Source organism: Panthera uncia, chromosome D4 (genome assembly GCF_023721935.1).
Source record: "Panthera uncia isolate 11264 chromosome D4, Puncia_PCG_1.0, whole genome shotgun sequence".
Classification (NCBI taxonomy): Eukaryota; Metazoa; Chordata; class Mammalia; order Carnivora; family Felidae; genus Panthera; species Panthera uncia.
In genome coordinates, this window is record NC_064807.1 from 18496537 (window position 1) to 18520373 (window position 23837).

At 42.9% G+C, this 23837-nt stretch overlaps 1 protein-coding gene across 1 annotated transcript in view; it reads right to left on the reverse strand.

Moving 5' to 3' along the window:
• The window catches only part of GNA14 (G protein subunit alpha 14), a 200653-nt gene that overhangs the window by 80378 nt on the left and 96438 nt on the right, over positions 1 to 23837 (reverse strand). Inside the window, exon 2 of the mRNA XM_049634016.1 lies at positions 8336 to 8520. Coding sequence (XP_049489973.1) covers positions 8336 to 8520 — 185 coding nt within the window. The remainder of the gene's footprint in view (positions 1 to 8335; positions 8521 to 23837) is intronic.

A 23837-nucleotide genomic window follows, 5' to 3' on the forward strand; every position in this document is an offset into this window, starting at 1 on the left:
AATCAAGAGCAAGTACAGGATATGAATTTCTCAAAGCTGCCTCAAAACTTCTGAACTTCCAAAAAGAAGTGTCAATGAAAAAAAGAAAGGCAACTCTTCTGGCTTCCAAGGAACATGGTTTTTACTTTAAAGGTATGTTTATTGCTAAACACAGCTATGCACCTGCAGGCACACGTGCGCACACACACACAAAACCTTTTAACAATTTGTTTCTGTTGGATTCATTACTGTATACCGTGAGGCCCCCTCCCCCCAACAAAAACTTTTAATAAAGAGAAGCAGCTTTTTAGAATGTTTTGCCTCGGATAATATGCAGAGTTTATTAACCAGTTAATAAGAAAATCTACGTCTAAATTCAAAAATACCAGATGAACATGCCTCCCTTGGCAGGACTCCAATAAAAAACCTTGGGCAGCGGGAATACATGCCTTGGCACATGTTTATGGCATTCATTCATCAGTGGGGTAACTGGGCATTCAGAGAAGGCAGGTCTGAGGGCACCACCATCACACCAGTCACCTCTACCATCAGAAAATGAGGATGTAGCATTACTGAAGATCATTCTAGATTTTATTAAAGAGTTTGATCATGAGGGTGTTTCACACGTTCCCCTTTATATTTTAGAATGACAACAAAGTTGGATGCAACTCAAAAGACTCCAGGAAAATGTTTCACATATGTTGGATGGATGACGTTCGAATCAACTGATGATCACATTCGTTTTGGGGATTGTAACTTTGTTGACATTTACCCTTTCCACGAGATTTTAAGAAGCATTGCTGGGGATGTGGTAGATTCACATCTTGCCTTGAGGTAGGGGAAGGAATGATTATTTCAATGGTCAAATCAATCTCATCACTACTCATTGGCTCCAAACATTCCTCATCTTCCAATCCAGGCTGAATGGGTAGTTGTGGGGTGGGCGGGGGCGGGGGGGTGTTGTGGTGGAGGGGGTGAGGGGAGGGTGGTCCCCTGTGATGGTAATGAAGGAGAAACCCAGTTCTTACTCTGTCTTATTCTTTCTTCTTTTCCAAACTCTTAACATTTCAAGTTCTGATGATAGCAATTTTCACACTAAAGTCAACATTGATTAATCAGAGAACTATTGGCATAAATGGAAAAACTCCAGCCCAGGATTTTGGTGGAGAGTTTCTTGTTGTTGTTGTGACACTAGCTAGAACTCCAAGTTCTTAGTAAGAAGAAAAATGTACCACACGATTTTTAATATCCAATGGACAAAGAAAGAAAGAGGCCGAATTTCACATTTGCCAGAGAACCAGCAACCCTGGGCTGCAGCCAAAATCTGAACATTGGCCTCCCTGTTCCCAGAAGCTCATGCAGAAGCTGACTTTTCAAACTGGATGAGGAAGTGGGACTGAAAAATATATTTAAACAGATGTTTTAAAAATTAGAAATTAAGAGGGTCTTAAAATACTTCAAGCTCTGAGAAACTCTTCTATAAAAAAAGTGACATAAATTTACCATTTTCATTTGACTGTGCCTGACTTCCTCACATGAGTCTTTAATAGATCCTTCTGGAACTTCATCCCTTTGCCTTCTGAGAATAAAGTTAAGCTGGAAGAGTTATATACAAAATGTAATGTCCTGTGACCCTGACCCATAAATACTACACTTCACTGCTTTAATGTGATGTTGGATTTTTTTTTATTTATTCAGAGAGAGAGAGAGAGCGTGCATGCAGGAGCATGCATGTGAGTGGGGGAGGGACAGAGAGAGAGCTAAGAGAAAGAATCCCAAGCAGGCTCCATGCTGTCAGAGCAGAGCCTGATGTGGGGCTCGATCCAATGAACTGTCAGATCATGACCTGAGCTGAAAGCAAGAGTTGGGTGCTCAACCAACTGAGCCACCCAGGCGCCCCTGAAGCAGGATATTTGATATTTCAGTTGTATACCTGGTGAATTACCATGTCAATAAATACAAGTATCTTATTAATGATGAGCAAAAAGATTTAACCACTTAATTTCCTAGTGTAATATCTCCACTTACAACATTGCAAGGTATTTTTTACTACAAATGGCATCTATACCTTGGGCATAGTACCAACCTAACCATCATCCCTGATTCTTTACTGATCAAAAAAGAAATGATCATTTCTTTGTAATAACAGGAAACGGAGGATAAGAAAGCACTGGTGACAGAACCTCCGGAGATTAAGATACAGCTCCTTCTTCTCCCTTCACCCCACCCCTGGAAGATCCCAGTATGAGGTAGTGCTAGGCCCCTGCAAAATTCAAAGGAAACAAACACTGAGCCTGCCCTGAAATAAAATAGGTCACCCGGAGATGCCACCATCACAAAACTCATCAAGACAGCCCAGCTCAGCTGAACAAAACAAACATCCTCAGGGCTGGCCATTCGATTTACCTTTGGGTAGAGATTAATTGGGTCATCCCATGGAATAGATTACCAGAATTCTCCCTCCCCATTCTGGAAAGGTTGACAGGAAACCAGAACCCAGATTGAACACCTCAAATAATGTTAAGGTACTTATAGGAGCGGTTCTCAATCGTGGCTGCCTAATCAGAAGCACTGGGGAAGCTTCTAAAAGTCCATCTAGGGGCACCTGCGTGGCTCAGTTGGTTGGGCGTTCGACCTCAGCACAGGTCATGATCTCACAGCTCATGAGTTCAAGCCCTGCGTCGGGCTTTGCGCTGACAGCTCAGAGTTGGAGCCTCCTTCAGATTCTGTATCTCCCTTTCTCTCTGCCCCTCCCTCTCTCTCTCTCTCCCTCTCTCTCTCTCTCTCAAGAATAAATAAACATTAAAAAAAAAATTAAAGTTGCCACATTCCAAAAACACTCAGTTCTGACTCTCTGGGGGTGGTACCCTAGCAGCAACCTCCCCCCTCAAGGGGATTCCAATGTACAGCCAAGACTGAGAAAGACTGTTTCCAACATCCTGAGAAAACTAGAAGTCAGGAGAGGGGGATGTGGGTGCCCAAACTCAAGACACTGCAAGAAGCCAGTGACAAAGTCATCCTGCTACCCAGATGCAGGACCCGCAGACCTTCAAACAAAACTAGCAGAGGTCTTGTCAGGAAATTCAACACTCCTCCCCTGCTCCCAGTTCTGCCATTCAGCTGTGGTTGACAGGATGGCCCAAGCCTATCTTCTCAGCTGAACCTTGGAATTCAGCAAAAGTAACCATGGAACAGTAAGATGCTTTTTGAAGGGAATTTCAGACCTTAATTAGGTTCTCAGAGTGGATGGCAGGCAAAACAGACCTCTTGTTGCTTAATTGTTAACTCTCCTTTTTAAGATGTTGTTTTTGTTTTGTGATGAGCCCTTGCAATTATCTGTGACATGCAAATATGAGGTGACCCCAGTGTTGTGATGAACTCCCATAAACAGGAAGGCAGGGTAGAAGCGGGAGTCAGCTGCCGAAGATCCTGAAGACCTTACTCTTTTCTCCAGGGATCAGTGACTATAGAGCAAAAAGGTTTTTGAGAAGCCAGGCAGAGTTCTCCTTTCCCCTTGGGAAACGCTCAATCTGCGTCATTCATGCAGATTCTGCAGAACCTTTAGAAGGATAAAAAGCAATGCATTTCTTCACTGCAGGACAGGCCTAGAATGACAATGTCCCAAGTTGGACACATTACAAACAGCAAAAAAAAATATGAAGCTCTTCGGACTTCAGTGAAATCATCGCTAGTAAACATGAATCAGAAGCAGACTCCAATTTGGGAGCCCTGCCACTGAGCAGTGTTTATTCAAGAAGCCATAAATTCTACTCTGTGCTCATATGACACTCCTGAGAGACATTCATGAAAGTTAAGGCTTACCAACACAGTGAGCAAACACCTGTGCATCATTTCTTTAAAAAAATAAAAGGCGAGGTATAAGAAAATAATCTTCCAGGCTATATATCTTTTTTTTTTTTTTAATATGTATTCATTATTGAGAGACAGAGAGAGACAGAGCATGAGCAGGGGAGGGGCAGAGAGAGGGAGACACAGAATCCGAAGCAGGCTCCAGGCTCGTAGCAGTCAGCACAGAGCCTGAGTGGGGCTTGAACCTACGAACCGTGAGATCATGATGTGAGCCGAAGTTGGCCGCTTAACCGACTGAACCACTCAGGCACCCCCAGGCTACATATCTTAATTGGAAAACCATGTTGGCTAAAAAACAAAAGCTCAACTAAATTTCTGATAAATTTCCTTTCCTAAGGAGCCTGTCAAATAAATAGGCAAAGATTTTTAACAACCTAGCTGAGCAATAAAATCACTAACATTTAACATAAGACCCTCTAAAATCAGTTACTTCTCTTCTACATTTAAGAAAGTGCTTCCACCTCTGAAAAAAAACCCAAGAAAATGTAATTAAATAGTCCATAATAAGAAGTGAGGAAAGGAGTGCATGTTTGTAAAACTAAAAGTTACTTAAGGTTTTATTCATCTCCCTCCTAATTCTTTGTTTCAAGTGACGCAATGCTTGGTAGAGAAAACGTGTACCGTGCTTTAAGTTTTATTTAGAGACAGCGAGAGTGGGGGAGGGGTAGAGAGAGAGGCAAACAGAGAATCCCAAGCTGGCTCTGAACCACAAGTGTACCAGAGCCGGATGCGGGCCTGGAAACCACGAAACTGTGAAATCATGACCTGAGCTGAAGTCAGATGCTTAATTGACTGAGCCACCCAGGTGACCCCATGCTTCTTTAAGTTATTATTTAATACTATGAACACTCATCGTTTTATCATTTTGTGATCTGAGGATGGTACTTTGTTACAGTTTCTCATCTGGAATCAGGATTAGCCCACAGAAAAAAAGTATCTGAAAAACAATGAAGGGATGAAAATGACCTAAACAAACAGAAGAAATAATGAGTCCACTTTTGGTTTTTGACGCTGCCCCAATAATATTTCCGTATTGTATTTCTGTAGTGCCATTTCATTTGCAAAGCACTTCTTTTTGCTCGTGTTGGCTTATGATGTAGAAACAGCATGTGTTGTCCACATTTAACATTTGGGGAAGTGCAAAACCAGGGAGGTTATATGGCTTCCCCTAAGACTGGGTGTGGAGAACCACAGAGTGTGGATGAAATCCACTTGTGGCCTGGTTTCGTATGGCCCATGGGTTAAGAATAGCATTTACATTTTGCAAATGGAGCTTCCAAGTGAGTCTACTCATTTGTTGACACCTCTCCCATGGGTGATTTTGCACAACAGCAGAGCAGGAAAGAGACTATATAGCCCTGAAAGCCAAAAATATTTACTTTCTGGCCCTTTACAGAAAGACTGCTGACTTCTGCCCCAGACCCACAGGGGAGCCATGAATAGAGCCCAGATTTTTGGGAACGAACCACCAGTGTTGTTTCTACTCAATCTTATGCCTCTTTGTAAAGCCTGTGATTCATCCCAGGCATTTGTATGAGGGATAAGAGGAAGTTTATGAAGCATAAATGTAGGTACTTGAAATAGAAAGAAGGCATTGAGAAGGGAGCCAGATGCAGCAAATGAAAAGGAGATAGGAGAGGAATTTGGCCCCAGCATAGACCACATCCAGAGCCTCACCTCATTTAGAGGATTTAAATGACGAGATTTGAAACCTTTTCAGTTGAGGTTGCGATTAGATTCAAGATTTTAAGTTCATGCTGGAATGGGTTCACTTTGGAGGGTACTGGAACAGGAAGAATATATTTTGCATATGGGACTAACATGAACGGGGGGTGGGGTGCAGAGGGCAGACTGTACTGGGTTGAATAATATCCCCTTGAAATTCATGCAAGTCCCAAACTTCTCAGAAAGCAACTTTATCTGGAAATCTTTGTAGGTGTAATCAAGTTCTGATCCTACTTGGGATGAGGGTGGGCCCTAATCCAATGACTGGTGTCCTTAGAAGAAAAGGGAAATTTGGACACAAAAAGGAGAACGCCATGAGAACAGATTCCCACAGGGGAGAACCCTGTGTGAGGACAGGCAGGGACTGCAATGGCATGTTTACAAGCCCAAAGGGTTCCTAGGATATCCAGCACCGCCCAAAGCTAGGAGAGAAGCCTGAAACAAATGTTTCCTCAGAGCCTCCAAGTGGAACCAATCAATGACGACTTCAGACTTGTAGCCTCCAGAACCAGGAGAGAATGTATTTCTGTTTTAAGCCACCCTGTTTGAGGTACTTTGTTACAGCAGCCCTGGGAACCTAATGCAGATTAGTGGTCAAGTGGACACGGCCTTATGAAGAAGGATTAAGACCAAGAGAGAAAGAGGAAGTGGTCGAATGCCAAACCCCATAAAAATGTTTTTGCTTAAAACATAAACCCTCAGTACTTCTGGGAGACCTTGAGGGAAAACGACACAAAACCAAAACCCAGAGACGCTGATTTTCAACCTGATTGGGTTTTAAAAACACATGTCGCCAAGGTAAATAGAATGAACTTACACTTGAGCTTTTCCTTCCCAGTAGACCTGTTTACAAGTCCATCCCTTAAATTCCAGGCTTCCCCCCATCACCCCACTATGAACGAGAAACAAAATGCATTTTCCAACAAAGGCAAATGGATTAACTAAAATCTTCACAAGGATGTTCCTGACATACTTCTTTTTTGAAATAACCCTAAATTTCCACAGGTGGCCTCATTTTCCAAATCCCTGGTACAGTGGATCCTTGAACGGCATCAGAGTTGGGACATCTACCCCTAAACAGTCAAAAACGTGCATATAACTTTTGACTTCCCCAAAACTTAACTACTAACAGACTGATATTGACCAGAAGCCTTACTGATAACATAAGCAGTTGATGAACACATATTTTGTAGGTTAGATGTGCTATAGTCTGTATTCTTACAGGAAAGAAGCTAGAGGAAATGTGAGGAAAATCATAGGAGAAAATACATTTATAGTACTGTACTGTATTTATTGAAAATATCTCCATGTATACGGACTTGCACTGTTTAAACCTGCGTTGTTCAAGGGTCAACTGGATAAGTGATTAAAAAATAATTCTACACTTTCAATCAGATACAAAACCAGTGTATCATGGAATCATCACAGTCACCTCTAGAAGCTTCCAATGGCTCAGTGTGTAACCTCTTACACTGCTTGGCACCAGATACACTAAAGGCTAATTCTCCACCCCACCCCCACATACACACATTTTTCAGCACAACGTTCTTGAAGGTTGAAGCAAGACCCATTCCTTCATTTCTTCAAAAGTGCAAGGAAATGGTGGTAAAGACGTGAGGTTGCAGACATCACGTAAAGTCAAGTCAAAACTTGGGTGCATGCTATGTTCCTATGTAACTTGGTCACTGAGGGATAAAAATTTAGATCGATTGCTCTGAAACTCTTCGTATATCACGTATAAAATATACATGAATGTAGGTGCTACAAGTTTGTGATAAAGTTGTTGTTGGGGTCCATCCTAAAGCCTATGCAATGCTGGCATTGTAGCAGCTAAATTCTTTTTAGTAGACCCACAAAAGACTCATCTTAGAATATTCCTTTATCATGTCATGTTGTATCTTGGTATTAATTATTTTATTCATTTCATTTCATTTAAGGAGGCTTCATACCCAGTATGGAGCCCAACCTGGGCCTTGAAATCATGACCTTAGATCAAGACCTGAACTGAGATCAAGAGTTGGACACTTAACTGCCTGAGCCACCTTGGCGTCTCCCCAGTATCAATTATTTTAAATAAACTATTTCCTCTCTATTTTCTTAATGAACTCAGATATAGTATTTGGCAATAGATTTGTATTCCAATATACCATATACAATTTTATTTGCCTTGTCCTTCCACATTCCTGGTTATCTTATTTTCCTATGACTTTAAACATAATTATATCTTAAATAACCAGTGGTGATAGCAAAAGTAAAGCCAGCTTGAAACTAGTACTTTATGAGAGCCCATTGCTAGTTGGGACGTAAGTATCACTCTCCTCAACCATTACCTAGCTCCTAAAATAAAGAAAGAAAACCCACCAATTGCTCTGAGCGGTCTGCAGGTCATTTATGACCCTACTTCCCATGACTGGGAATTCTGGGAAAGTTGGCCATTGTAAGCCCACGATCTCCACTGTGCCAGTGAAAAAATTAATGGGTTACCTTTTCTCAGCACCTGAAAAAAGCAATGTTAATGCCCACATTTCTGAATCCCAGCACACTGGGGAGCACCACAGTACCCCCATGAGAGAACTCCTGCAGAAGACAAGACTACAGAGCTAACTAAGTTCATCACACTCCTCTGGAGTTTGGGCCCCAGATCTTCTTTGGCCTCTGAAACCAAAGCACTCTGTAAATCTTTTTGTCAAAAGATGTACATGCTCTCTAGAGAAGGAACGCATGCCTCCACAAATAGGGCCAACACCCCTGTGGCGCTTACCTTATTCTGCTCACACACGTACTGTATTCTCAGAGTGTCCATGGCTCTGATCATGGATTGCATGGCGGTGAATATGTTTTGGTAAACTAACTTCGTGAACCCCTTCCTGTCTTCATCGCTGTAGCCAGACCCATGGATGATTCTCATTTGCTTGATAAAGGTGCTCTTGCCACTTTCACCAGTTCCTGGTAAGACAACACAAGGGGAGAATGCAGTCAGCAGTCTTCAAAAGGAACACGCTAGGAAAGAGGGGACCTCCTGGCTGTGTTGGTCTGTATCGTGATGAACAGGGTTGATTGGGTCAACTTGGAAGGGGCCTGCCAGTATCCTGCCAGTAATATGGCGTCAGTATCCTGACCCTAGGCAGAGGAGTCCCTATTCTGTACCCTGTGCTCCCACTCCTTCTCTCCCTCCCTCTCACACGTGCGAGCGTGCATGCGTACACACACACACACACACACACACACACACACACACACACACACACTTAAGGGTACATGAGTGTCTCTGTTCCTTGGAGTAATTCTAACCATCAGCTCTTATAACCAGCACTGTTTAGGCCCCAGGAAACTGCTCCCCTACATCCCTTTTCCTAAGTTCCTTCTGATAACTGGCAACTGTGTCTGAAAGCCCCAAACGTCTAAGGGTTTCACTACCGCTAATACAGCAGCAGTGGTAATGGAGGCTGCATCAGTGCGCCGGGAGGACCTCAGCAACAGGATCAAAGTCTTATTCACTCGTCAGTTCCTGCCTTTCAGATACGTGAGCACAAGTGATCCTTGCACAATCCAGCACCATCCCCGGTATTCTGGCTCCTCCTCCTATTCCAACTTGTAGTTCAGGGGCTCCTCCAAACTCACAACACCTGCATGTGGGCAGCAGAGGAACAGTTTACAGGATCAAACCATTCCTGCTGCTCTGAGATGTCCAGGCATAACATGTGGGACATAAGATGCCAGGACTCCACATTTTAAAAAAAATTTAAGTGTATTTATTTCAGAGACAGGAAGTGTAAGTGTGAGGGGCAGAGAGAGGAGGGAGAGAGAGAGAATCCCAAGTAGGCTCTACGCTGTGAATGGAGAGCCTGATGTGAGGCTTGAGCTCACAAATTTTGAGACCAGAGCTGAAGTAGGACAATTAACCAACTCAGCCACCCAGGCACCTCAACCAGGACTCCACATTAACATTAGATTGAGATAATGCTTGACAAGACAATGACAGTTACAGTGTAAGTGATAAAGATGGATATGATGCAATGAAAATATTTTCTAACATTTTCTGTGATAATTTATTGTACCTGAAACTAATATAATGTTACATGTCAATTATAGCTTAAAAAAAGATAATTTATTGTAGGAGATCCCATTACCATGTTTGGAACAAGTCATGTTATATTATACTCGTGATTCATTTTCAAATCTTAGTATTGTTTTAAGAATTTTGTAACAATTCATGTCAATATGCCCCCAGCAGGGCAAAGTTTCTTCAAATTGAAGATTTATGAGAAGCTATCTCAGAACTAAAATGATTCAAGGCAAGTTGTAACTTCAAATGGGTGAGTTGTGCCGCACTCAAATTATATTTTAACAAAGCTGTTGCAAAAAAAAGAAGTTGTCTGACTCAGTATTTCTGTCAAAAGAGCGCAAATTATATGAAAACCTTAATTTAAATATACTGATTTTTCCATAATGGCAGCACAAAAATTGTGGCGTCGTAAATGATTAATTATAAAATCTTTACTACTCATCCACATCTCATTGGCCCAACAGACTACCAGACAATGCAATTACAGACAAATTTATCCTCTGGAACTTTGCTAACACTTAGTCACATAAAAACCATAGTTGTACACATCTTTTTTGACATTTTAAAGACATGTTTGCCACGGTCAGAGGATAGAACATAGTGATAATAGTTTGTTAGCTTAATTATAACCTGCAACTATTTGGACTTATGGGATGTGGGTCTCTGTGATGTCTCTGCAAACATCAGGGCAGGGCCTAGCACAAGGGCCCTGAGAAACAGAGTCGCTCAAGTTTTCCACATGGATAGTTGAGATACAACTGTGAACATCTGTTAAGATTTTTCCTTCTAAGAAAACATGTTCCTTCAGACTGACCTTTTCAAAACCCAAACCTACTCTTCTACCTCCCCACCCTCACTCAACACTCTCAGTGGCATCCCACTCTGCTCAGGAAGAAAGACAAACTTCCTCACTCTGGCCCATAAGGCTGTGCGGTCTGGCCCCTTGGGTCTTCACCACCCTCTTCGTACAACACACATTCTCTCACCCTCTGCTCTCTGACACATTGGTCTTCTTGCTGCCTTTGCTCATGCTCTGCACATTCGTCCTGCTCGCCTTGGCTCTTGGCCTGGCCTCCCTAATGAGGTCAAGTTCCCCGACTGTAAGTTCTCCAGGTACCAATCATAGCATGTGCTCCAGCCACACTTGGGCTCATTAATGCCGTTCTCCATTTGACATGTTTTCCCCTACCAGTCCGCACGTTTCATAAGGGGAGACAGGGGCCACCTTCCTTTTAACTCACATCATCTCCCCCTGTGCCAGGTGTTACTGTAGAGGCCACTTTTGGGCGACAGGCTTGAGCAACGGAATGTTGAACAAGGGAAGAGGGCCCACAGTGACCACTAGGCTGAATGGAGACAGACCCACCAGGTGCCCCACCTCAAAATATTCACAAGCCCTAATTGACCAATGGGCTACTTACAACCAGGCTTAGTTACCATAAAAGGGAAAATTCATACATCCCCATACCTCCTCATCTTCTCCCTTTAGAAACAGCGCCCTCCCACTGCCTCATTGCAGATGGCCTCTCCTCTGTGGTCCTGCCCACCGCTCCCCTGCAACGTATTCAATAAACTGCTATCTCCTTTGTTCTGCCTTGGCTGAATCCTTTCACCGCCCACACCACCGGCTCCCACCTGATCGTCACCCTACATTTGGGAGTCCCCATTCAATAGAGAGAGAGAAATCACAATAATGTCTGACACTTGGCACATACTTAATAAGCTTTTCAACTACTTTTTAAAATTGTGGTAAAATACACATACAGTTCACCATCTTCATTTTTTTAATATATCAAGTTTATTTATTTTGAGAGAAAGAGAGAGAGTGAAGGAGGGGCAGAGAGAGAGAGAGAGAGAGAGAGAGAGAGAGAGAGAGAATCCCAAGCACACCCCATGCTGCTAATGCAGCACTCTGACATGGGGCTCAAATTCACAAACCGTGACATCATGACCTGAGCCAAAGTCAAGAGTCAGATGCTTAACCAATTGAGCCACCCAGGCATCCCAGGATTTCCTTCCTTTTATTAATTTTTTTTAAATGTGTTTATTTTTGAGAGAGAGGGAGAGAGACAGAGTGCAAGCAGGGGCGGAGCATAGAGAGAGGGAGACAGAATCCGAAGCAGGCTCCAGGCTCTGAGCTGTCAGTGCAGAGCCCGACATGGAGCTCGAGCTCACAAACCATGACAGAATGACCTGAGCCGAAGTCGGTCCCTTAACCGACTGAGCCACCCAGGGGCCCCAGGATTTCCTTCCTTTTAAAGGCCTGAATAATACAGCAGTATTTGAGTACGTGATAGTACTTAAGAGTATACCTCATCTCAACTACCTGTAGTATCTACAACATGGGGAAAGAGAGGGGATTATCCCCTCTCAACTGCCCAGGGTACTATGTGAGTAGCAGTGCCTTCAACCACTGCAGGCAGCAGCACAAGTGGCCACGCAGGAGCCTTGTCCTGATGCTGTGACCCTTTCTGGATTACTCCTCCTTCCCAATAATGGTGACTATTCGAGAAGTCACTGTGTAGCAGCTACTCTAGACAAACGACCCCCTATCCCTCACATAACCACCCTACAAGGTGTGTGTAATCACAGGGCTTTATTCAGTCCGACTAATGACAGACTGTATGGTCAGGGAAGAAAGTCAGGGTCATGACCAAAAGGACTTCGTTAGACTGGTCTAATGAAGACAAATCGGAAGCTCACAGCCACACTGAACTCTGAGCCCCAGCAGGACCACTATCTTCTAGACATACAGCTGGAGCACGAAGAAGAACCTTCAGACAGGTGCATGTTCTCACAGGTAGCCTCACTGCTACCTCACTTCCATTTCCAGAGGCAGAAAGGTGGGTCAGAGATGAGGAAACTGGCTGCAAGTCAGGAAACAAGGCAAGGTGGGTGCCAGTATGGAGCTGGGCCCAGAAGCCAGGCGACAAATGCCTCAGCCTTCAGGTTCACCAAGGATACCACCTCCCCTGAAGGAATTGTTTTCCCCTCCATCCCCTCAACACTCAGGCCTGTCCCCTTAGAGCAATCTAAGCACCTGGAACACCCCAGTGGAGCACATCCCCTAATTGCAGACCTCTCACTACTTAGTCCCCTAAGGGTAAAGCTTGAGGGTCACTCATCTGGGTGCCAGGCACACTGATTGCTACATAGTTGGCTGTCAAAGGATGGCTAAATAAAGGTATGAAGAGAACAAACGTGAGAAGCCACAGTTTTATTCCATAGGTCTTCTATCATGATCAATCACATAAAAATAAGATATGAATTTTCCAGAGGATTGCAGTGATACCAGCGGCCCCTGAAGCCACCATTTCATGATTACTCCTGGCTGCCCAGATCCCATACGATAACATGAGAACCTGCTGAAGACTCTCTACTGTCTGAACTTCATCCAAGGTTCCAGATAACACAAGATCTCTGCTCTTACAGAATTCTGGGGTCCCTGAATCTCCTTCTCACTAGGACACTGCCATGCATTCTTCTGTTCCACCCCCACAGGGTTGACGTCTGGTCCAGTGCTACCTTACCCCAAGCAAATACTAATCCTTCTGCATATTATACACCACAAAACTGATGTGAAAGGAGAGATTACGTAACTATCTCAAGGCATAAACTGTGATTTTGGCCCTGAGACCAGAAAAATCACTCGAGACTCAGCCCAAACTTCTACCAAGGTAAAGATCTTTTTTAGTTTTACAGGCCATTCACTTACAAGAGGTTAAAGCCAACCTCACCACTAGTCCCAAAGATAGGAACATTTTTTTTTACAAGTCATTGCTTTTTGCTTTGGGACATGGAGCATTTCAAGAAGAAAATGTTAAAAACGATTTTAAAGGTTAATTGAAAAAGAAGATATAAATAGTGGCACCCAGGTGGCTCAGTCGGTTAAGTGTCCAACTTTGGCTCAGGTCACAATCTCACAGTTCATTAGATCGAGCCCCACATCGGGCTCTCTGCTATCAGCAAAGTGTGCTTCAGATCTGATGTACCCCCTCTCTCTTTGCCCCTCCCCAGCTCATGCTGTCTCTCAAAAACAGACATCAAAAAATATTCACAAAAAGAAGACATAAACTCATTTGATGAATACCAATACCTTAAAATATTCTTCAGTTCTATATTGTGGTTATTTGAAGAACAAAAAAACCAAACATGGAACAAAACAGGCTCGGTTAAAGGCAGAGAGAGAGATTGAAAGACACAGTCCCCTGGGGGCTGAGTCCAGAGAAGAGTGACTCAGGGTGGGAGGTGCACTGGATCTTATGTAAGGCACCGCACAACCCAGTTAGAACCTTCTATCTCTAAAAGGGAAACTGAAAATTATAAAGATTACATAGTTTTTTAAATTTTTGTCCAAGGTCGAAATTTGTCCAAAGTCGCTCAGCTTCCAAGTGCTGGGTCTCGGGTCTAAATTCAGGTCTGTGCTGGTATGTGCACTTCCCATGTTAACACCATGTGCTAGTTTTACACTGAGCGTTTCCCCAAATAAATGGTCGAGTCACACCCTCCTATCTTTTTAAGCAGTCTTCATCTGGTACCGACATTGCGACACTTAGGACTTTATCTTTAATCCTTCAGAGCTCTGCTCTAAATGAGAGATCTCCAGCAGCAGATGGGGCCAAGAGAGGGGCAAGGGGGGGGGGGCGCTTCTCTCTGCAATGACATCTGTGACCGTGACCAGAGGAACCAACAAACTCAAGCTAAGGATCTGAATTGAGCTTCCTCATCTGTTCTCAGCAGAAACTCGACACCCATACACGGACTACAACTATCTATTCTATGCAAGTAAAGGAAAAAAATCTAAAGGAAATGATTTTTTAAATGAAAATTACTGGTGACTGGAGGATTAGGTGACTTAGCTTTACATACTCCACCCCCACCCCATCACGCTTTACAATGTGTGATTCGGTCAGGAGCACAGTCTACTCTGCTTTGTTTCTTGTCTCTTTGTGAGGACTTTCTCCCAGGCTCGCCCACAAAATCCACAGATAGTGAAGACAACTTGAGCTCTCACCCTGGGGGCCTCTCACTCACAGGGAGGCCAAAGCCTCAGGTTAGAAGGTGCATTTTGGTGTCAGGTTACTGAGGGATTCAATCTGAGCAACAGGGGCCAGTCGGGGAGGGGGAGAGGTGGCGGGACAGGGAGTGGACCACAGACTGGCAGGACTTTCACTCCTGGACCCAACTCTGTTAAAACACCAGATGGGCAAAGGAATAAAATTACCATTCCATTTCCAGATTCTGTTCCAAGTATTAATAAAGGAAACGGCTCTTTGTCCCATTTAGTTTTTAGCTCAACGTTTTCATATTTGGGGGGAAAAACCCAACAATGGTTATAAGTACTTTTAAACTTGCATTAAGGTTGAGGTTCTTGCTTATCGTCATCCTCTTGCAACCGTCCTCTGTAATCAAATCGGCAGATAACTTGTCAGGAAAGCACTCTGGCCGGTAACAGATCCCCTGGAGGCCCAGTACCAGTTCTCTGCCCCCTTGCTCCCTGGCTCTGGGCAGGAGACCAAAATGCCTCTCAAGTAAGGCTCGCACACTCCCCTGAGTCTCTCACTGTAAAGCTCTGCCTGGGATCTCTGCCTCTCCCCAGCCCCTTAAATAGGAGTCATTTCCTTTCCCAGAATAGCTACTCAATAAGTGGTTAAAAATTGCACACACACACAGCTTGCTACTCTAGCATACTTAACATAGACCACAGGCTTCTTGCTTTCTGTGGGTGAGGGGTATACATCTTTGACCTTGCAGGGCTACAGGCTGTTTTACACGACTCTTGTCCCTGGCATGTACTTAACCACGGTTTCCCAAGACCTTGTCATTTGTATGCCCATCTTGTGATTTTTTTTTTGTTTGCCATACTCATATACCACCTGTATGATTTTAATATTTAGCAAAATTTTTTACTCAAATAAGCTTGTTATGAAAGGAAACATGGATATTATAGGTGAAAAACCAGTATCATTTGCCATGATTAATCTAATTAAATGTATTAAAATAAAGTAAGACTTCAGCAATATTCCAACTAAAAAAAAATCATGTCTACCACCAGTGATCAGGTATCACATTTTGATAAAGAACAGACACAAATTACTGCCCTCTTTATGTGAAATTTACCCATTTACTTAAAGGAGCTTCCCCCTCTTTTTCTCTAGAGGCTTCTGGAATTCTCCCCATGAACCACATCCAGATACAAAAAAATTAAAAAAAAAAAAAACACTGAGGGTTAAAATTCATGTTACTGAAAAAGGGCCAACAAAATGTCTCAGCACTAAAACTCTAAACTTTTTCTCAGATTTGAGAAAGCAATGTGAGATTCAACTTTCAGCTTACTGTTAAATACACAGAAAGGCTCACGGAGAAAAACGTTGCCTTTTAGGAGCCAAGAGGGAACAGAGGCCAAAGCAAAATAAATCCTTTGCAAGTGATAGACCAAGGACATCTGAACAGTACATCAATTGTTCTAAAGTTCACCTACAATCTTTTGCGAAGACAGCCTCCCCAAGAGCCAAAGCAAGGAGCTGATTAAGCTTTTCAGATAGGCAGAGCCGTCTCCAGCGTCCTGGGATGTTTTCTGAAACCATCTGCGAGAAGCCATTGTTTTTTTGTTTTTTAGCTCAGCTTTACAAGAGGACAAACACAGAGCAAAAGTTTAAGTCAAAACATAAATGAAGACACGATTCTGGATGTCGATGTAAAGGATGGAGACCTACAGGCAGACAAGGGTGTGGACCTACCATGAAGACCGGCAGGCTGGCTCTGCGGGGCCTTAGTGCTCGTGTTCCCTGACACCTCTGGAGCCTAAAACCCAGCACATAGGAAAAACCTAACTAATATTTGCAAATGGATATCTATTGACCAGGACAACCAGGATGGTCATGATCTCGGAAAGCAACAGGAAACAGGTTTGTCTAACCAAGAGAAGACTCAGGACTCGGTGGGTGAGTCTGGTGAGTAGACGAAGCAACCCCACACAGAGGCAGGCCCCCTGCCGATTGCCCTTTCCACCGGGCCACTCAGGACCCCGTGCCAGCCAGGCACGGAGGTTCAACTTCCATATCAGGGTTTCCTGGTAAAGGGATAAGTTACAAAAAATTCTTTTCGTAAAATTTTTAAGCAGGAGCAGTTCTCAGCAGCAAGGAGGGCTGCCCCGGGAGAGTGCCCGGACTTGGGTGCACTGGCTCCTGTAACTCACCGGTGACCTTGGACAGCAGCCACCCCACACAGTAGGAATTTCTGCACCTGTGAGTGCTACAATCCTAGGGCTGGTTATTCTCAAGATACTGATGGAGGAGACAAGCTGGCTAACATTGGGGGAAATTCCAAATGATTCCTTACTGCAGCACTGGAATGAATGTTTTTGCTCCCCCAAAATTCACATGTTGAAAACCTAATGCCCAAAGCGATGGTATTAAAAGGTCCTTTGGGATGACGGGGGCGGGGTGCCTGGGTGGCTCAGTTGGTTCAGCATCCAACTCCTATGGCTCTTGATTTTGGCTCAGGTTATGATCACACAGTTTGTGAGTTGGAGCCCCAGAGCCCCAGAGCCCCATGTTGGGCTCTGCACTGACAGTGTGGAATCTGCTTGGGATCATCTCTCTCCCTCTCTCTATGCCCTTCCCCCTCTTTGCGCGCGCTCTCTCTCTCTCTCTCTAAAAAAAAAAAAAAAAAAAATAGACTTGAAAAAATAAATAAGGGGCGCCTGGGTGGCTCAGTCAGTTAAGCGTCCACCTTCAGCTCAGGTCATGATCTCGCAGTTGGTTGGTTTTTACACCAAGTTCCAATTTAATTTCTGCATGAATAAAATCCCCACAGAAGCTCTGTTTTTCAATTTCTAGAGGGAAAACATTTTTTGAGTGCCATAAAGATTCACTTATTTAAGTCAGTCCTGTCTGCTTGTGTCCAGCCCCCATGTCGCCAGCACAATTATGTCACCAGTCTCCAGCTTCTGTGCTTACAAACAGAGGGGGTGTGATCTTTCACCATGAAAGGAGGAGCAGTGTCCTAGGAACAGAGAACTGGAAACAATTGAAGACAGGGTTCGCGGCTGCTCTCTCAACAGAAGAGGTGACTATGGGGCTCTTGAAACCAAAAAGGAGAAGCCACAAGAAATTAAGTGAAAAGGCTCAGTAAATAGTTTGAGATTTTTAAAAAACCTAATAATAAAACAATGGAGAATGACAAGATGCTGTATTAGATTTTATAGTCTTTCTGTTTCATTAACCTGCAAAATCATCTTCACTGACTAACCAAGAAGAACAAGAATCCCCAACAATTCCAATGGCAATTCCTGCCATTTTCTATCATCTTTGGGTGACATTTTGATCAAGAATGTATTCAGGTTTAAACCTGATTTCTGAGTTCTTATATCAAAGCCAAGCCAAAAAGTCCTGCTGACAATTTTAATTGTGAAGAATCGATTAATTTTTCTGATTTGAAATATCAAAAACAGTGTCCTTCTCAGAGTTGCCATATGTGTATTTAAAACTTCAAATGCGGGGCGCCTGGGTGGCTCGGTCGGTTGAGCGTCCGACTTCGGCTCAGGTCATGATCTCGCGGTCCGTGAGTTCAAGCCCCGCGTCGGGCTCTCTGCTGACAGCTCAGAGCCTGGAGCCTGTTTCAGATTCTGTGTCTCCCTCTCTCTGACCCTCCCCCATTCATGCTCGCTCTCTCTCTGTCTCAAAAATAAATAAACATTAAAAAAAAACTTCAAATGCAGTGGAACAATGAGGCTAATTTTTACTCTAAATTGAGTTATTTACCTATACAACCAAATTTCTATAATTTGTTTTAAATGTGGTATTCTTTAAAAATTCAGTAAAATTTTTTTGATTTATTATTAACTGCTTTATGTCAGGAAACAGTTGTCAATGATGGATGTGTCATTGACCTCTTGGATGTAGTCACGTGATCCAGAGGTGTTTGTTACTTACCAAACATTATAACTGACCCTTCCATAAAGAGTTACACAGTTTTGAGAATTTTGCTCATTCTGTACCAACAGTCCATCTGTATCAGATTCTGGAAAAGTAACACAATATACACAATCTTAAAAATCAAATGCTCTATTTTGGAAAATGTCCTGGACATCAATTACTTTTCCCTAGAAATGGTTAAGCCATACCAAGGGAAGGGAGACAACTACTCAAACTCTATAGCTGACAGCTAAAATATTAGCAATTTCATTAGAAGTACAACTCATTTCAGTTGGAAGGAGGGTTATGAGATCACTTTCTGCTCTATGATTCTGACTCATCATTGTTTTACTTTCCAAAAACACAAATGGTAAGCATTTTAATAAATGATTTTATAATCTTCCACTCTTCACCATTCCTGCTGAAAAGTTAACATTCCCCTCTCCCCTTCTTACAGAAATGTTCACCAAGAAATAGTAACACCAGGGCACAGATAACGCTTTGACCTCTCAACCTTTGGAAGAATATGAGGAGTCATTTAAAAAAATTTTTTAATGTTTATTTTTGAGAGACAGAGTTCAAGTTGCCGAGGGGCAGACAGACAGGGAGACAGAATCTGAAGCAGGCTCCAGGCTCTGAGCTGTCAGCACAGAGCCAGATGCAGGGTTCAAACTCACAAACAGTGAGATCATGATCTGAGCTGAAGTCAGAGCTTACCGAACTGAGCCACCCAGGCATCCCTGAGGAGTATTTTTTTTTTCCTTTTTCAAGTCTTTCTTTAAATTCAAGTTAGTTAACATACAGTGTAATATTAGTTTCAGGTGTAGAATTTTATTTATTTTTATGCTTATTTTTAAGAGACAGTCAGAGCATGAGCAGGGGAGGGGCAGAGAGAGAGGGGGACACAGAATCCGAAGCAGGCTCCAGGCCTTGAGCTGTCAGCACAGAGTCCGGCGTGGGGTTTGAACTCATGAAACGTGAGATCATGACCTGATCTGAAGTCAGATGCTTAACCAACTGAGCCACCCAGGTGCCCCGAGAGGTTCAACAATTTCTTAAAAAAAACAAAAATTCTGTACATTTCTCAATGCTCATCACAACAAGTGCCCTCCTTAATCCCCATCATCTATTTCACCCATCCCCGCCCCCTCCACCACTGCTCTGCTAACCACCAGTTTGTTCTCTATAGTCAGGAGGTCTGTTTTTTGGTTTACTTCGCTTCCCCCAACCCCACATTCATCTGTTTTGTTTCTTAAATTCTGCATGTAACTGAAATCATGTGATACTTGTCTTTCCATGAGGAATGATTGACACTCGAATGGTTAACACCATAGTGAGTCTTAAGGGAAAACTTGTTCTTGTGCCAGCTATCATCATCTGAAAGTTTGATTTTGCTCCTGTTGAAAAAGAAGAGGAGCAAGAGGACAGCAAAGGCAAAAATTATTTAAACGAAAATAAAGAAGCTCTCAGAAGAGGCCACGGATTTAAAATCCTTAAGCCTCAGTAAAAGCAGGCAAGGAGGCAGGGTAACTTTTAAAACGCTAAAGCATTTTGCTAAAACAACTCCCTGCCTCTTCTTTCCACCCTCACCCCACCCCAAAGATAAATTTACATGGAAATAAATTAAGTGTTACTTAAACAAAAGTGCAGTTACATGTAGAATCATGTTAAGAATGAAAACTATAGGGGCGCCTGGGTGGCTCAGTTGGTTAAACATCCGACTCTTGATTTCAGCTCAGGTCATGATGTCATGGTTGGTGGGATTGAGCCCTGTGTTGTTGGGCTCTGTTTTCACAGCACGAAGCCCACTCGGGATTCTCTCTCTGCCCCTCTCCCATGCGTGCACGTTCATGAGTGTGTGTGCACGCTCCCTCTCTCAAAAATAAGTAAATAACCTTAGAAAAAAGTCAGGCCATATCGTTTTTGCCTGCCTTCCTCTCCCACAGTGGTCTGCCAACATATCCAACTCCTCTTGCAACATCACTTTTTTCCATGAATCCCCAGAATTCCCAGGTACAAACACTCATTCTCTTCTTGTTATGACTATATTTTTACATACCACTATTGCTGCATTGATCATAATGTTTATATTGTTTTGTTAAAGTTTATTTATTTACTTTTAGGAGACAGAAAGACAGCACAATCCAGAAGGGAGTGGGGGGAGAGAGAGAGAGAGAGAGAGAGACAGACAGACAGACAGACAGACAGACAGACACAGAATCGGAAGCAAGCTCCAGGCTCTGAGCTGGTAATGCTGAGCCTGATGCAGGGCTCAAACCCATGAACCATGAGATCATGACCTGAACCAAAGGGGGACATTTAACTGACTAAGCCATCCAGGCACCCCATGATGTTCACATTGTTTACATGTCTTCATCACTCTGTAATTTCCCTTAGATCGGGAACTCTCTTCTACCTGTGGACCCCAGGGCCTTGGACAACACCTGCCAAGGAGTAGGGGCTCAATAAATGAATATTTGAAGAGTTACATAGTATCATGTGCCTTAGCGTTCCTCATTTGATCACCACACAGCCTTGGAATCTTTCCTACCGTTCCATTCAGAGGGCACTTTCCCAACATAAATGTAATACCCTCTCCTGCTGTAATTCTCTTTCAATCCCCTAAACAAACAAGTTTGTGCCTACTCAACTCCAGAGATCTCATCAAACAATCTTCACTATAGCTTCATTCTCTGAAAAAAAGTTTGTTTTTTTTTTCTTTCTGGTGCACAACTGTAAATCACCAGTTCAATTCAAGACGTTTTTAGAGTCATTTCCATCATTATTAGTTGACCACATGGTGAGTTCCTAGGCTGGGCACTAATTCTAGGGCATAAGTCTCCACCCAAGTAGGGAAGGCCAACTCCTTGGTTTCCTTTCCTCCAGGCCAAGATCCCTTTCAGCCTCAGTCTCCCCAAAACTCTTAGCTCCCGAATGACTAAGACTAAAACATTTAAGTAATAATTTTTCAACATGTCTCTTACCGATATCCAAAAAAAAGTACTTAAATACACACACATACACACACACACACTTGGGGCATCTGGATGGCTCATTTGCTTAAGTGTCCAACTCTTCATTTTGGCTCAGGTCATGATCTCATGCTTTGTGAGATCGACCCCCACATGGGGCTCTGTGATGACAGCATGGAGCCTGCTTGCGATACTCTCCTCTCTCTGCCCCTCCCTGCTCACTATGCTGTCTCTCAAAAATAAATAAACTTAAAATATATATCTATACACACTTAATTTCCAAGGGACAGCCTAATGATTTATAACTAATAACAATTCTCAGCCCCACTTATCAAGCTCTATTTGTGGGAAGAGGTTTTCAAAAACTGTCTAGATTTCTGTTTCTAGGATGGATTAAAGCGACCAAGATGACCATATTGTCCAGTTGCCCAGGACTGGCCTTAGTTTACGCCTGTTGTCCTGAGGTAATTATTAATAGCATCCTTTTTCATTCTCAAATGTCCTGGTTTGGACGATGAGGTATACGATCACCATTAATATACTCTGCCATATTGGGGTTGGGAGACACTTGAGAGCATGCTCTGATGTTATAACTCTAATTCACTACTCAAGCCCAAGGTAAGAAAATCCATCAGCAGCTAGGTTTTGCTTTTCATAAGCCTCTACTTGAACAACAACAAAACCCCAGCTTTCAGTAAAACAAATGCATTTCTTATGTTGGAAAGATTTATTTTTTTGACCTTGCTATATAAAACCAGCTTAACAATGTCACCCAACTAGCTGCTTTCTTACCCCATGGGAAAACGTATGCAAAAGAGGTCATTTAACTAAAAAAAAATCTATATAGGAGATAGCGATTATCTCTATTAATTACATCTCCAGTGACCTACTTATAGACAAAAAAAACTGCTTTCCACCAAAAGCCAATTTGATGCCTCTTCCAAGGCTGTAATTAAACATAGGAAAGAAATGGTTATAAAGAAATTGTTACTCTCTTTTCTCATTCTATCAACACTTAGATTCCTCTGCTGTGATAATAACAAGGGTTAGCCCTCTAAGGCGAGGGGAAGCAAAAGAGAATAATTTGAAGACTATTCTCATTTTACCCCAATGATAACGATAAGCTCTTGAGGTCTTGTCTTTGGGATAATGGAGAAGGCAGTATGGCAAAATAACTGTAGCCAGGTGCTACATTTTGGGTTCAGTATTTTTTCTTGGTGCTCAAGGGCCTATCTTTCTGGAATCCTAGATTTTTAATGTGCTGGTTAATTGTGTGACTTCAGACCAATTACTTAAACTCTCTGAACCTCAGTTTCCACATCAGTTAAGGGGCCAGAATAAGACCATTCCTGTCATCGTTTGTTCTAAGAATTAAGTCACTTTAATTCTAGAAAACAATGCTCAAATATTATTATGATATGTGGTAAGAGTGGTAACTGTGGAAATGGAAAGAGGGAATATAATGGTTTGGAAGATTGAATGTATTTGCAAGACAAAGCTATAACCTTTCGGACCAGGTCATCGGTGGCATTTCTAATAATGGGGAAATTAGGGAAGTAGTGCCTGTATTCATTTCCTAGGCTGCTGTCACCAAGTACCACATACTGGGAGACTTAGAACAAAAGAGATTTATTCTCCAGGCACCTGGGTAGCTCAGTTGGTCAAGCATGTGCCTCTTGATTTCAGCTCAGATCATGATCTCATGGTTTTTGGAATTGAGAGCCACATATGGCTCTGTGCTGACAGTGTGGAGCCTGCTGGGGATTCTCTCTCTCCCTGCCCCTCCCCTGGCTCATGCTCTCTCTCTCAAAAATAAATAAACTTTTCTTAAAAAAGGAATTTATTGGGGCACCTGGGTGGCTCAGTCGATTAAGCATCTAGCTTTGGCTCAGGTCATGATCTGGCGGTCTGTGGGTTCAGGCCTCCATCGGGCTCTGTGCTGACAGCTTAGAGCCTGGAGCCTTCTTTGGATTCTGTGTCTCCCTCTCTCTCTCAAAAATAAATAAATATTAAAAAGATTTTTTTGTTTTAAGGCAGGAAGGATTTTATTATAATGACCACTATTCCTGTGAACCATTACGTATGGTGCTAGAGCAGTCTTCAGTGTTGTTCTTTTTTTTTTTCCCCAATATATGAAATTTATTGTCAAATTGGTTTCCATACAACACCCAGTGCTCATCCCAAAAGGTGCCCTCCTCAATACCCATCCCCCACCCTCCCCTCCCTCCCACCCCCCCCCCACCCCCCAGTTTTTTTTCATTTTTTAAGAGTCTCTTATGCTTTGGCTTTCTTCCACTCTAACCTCTT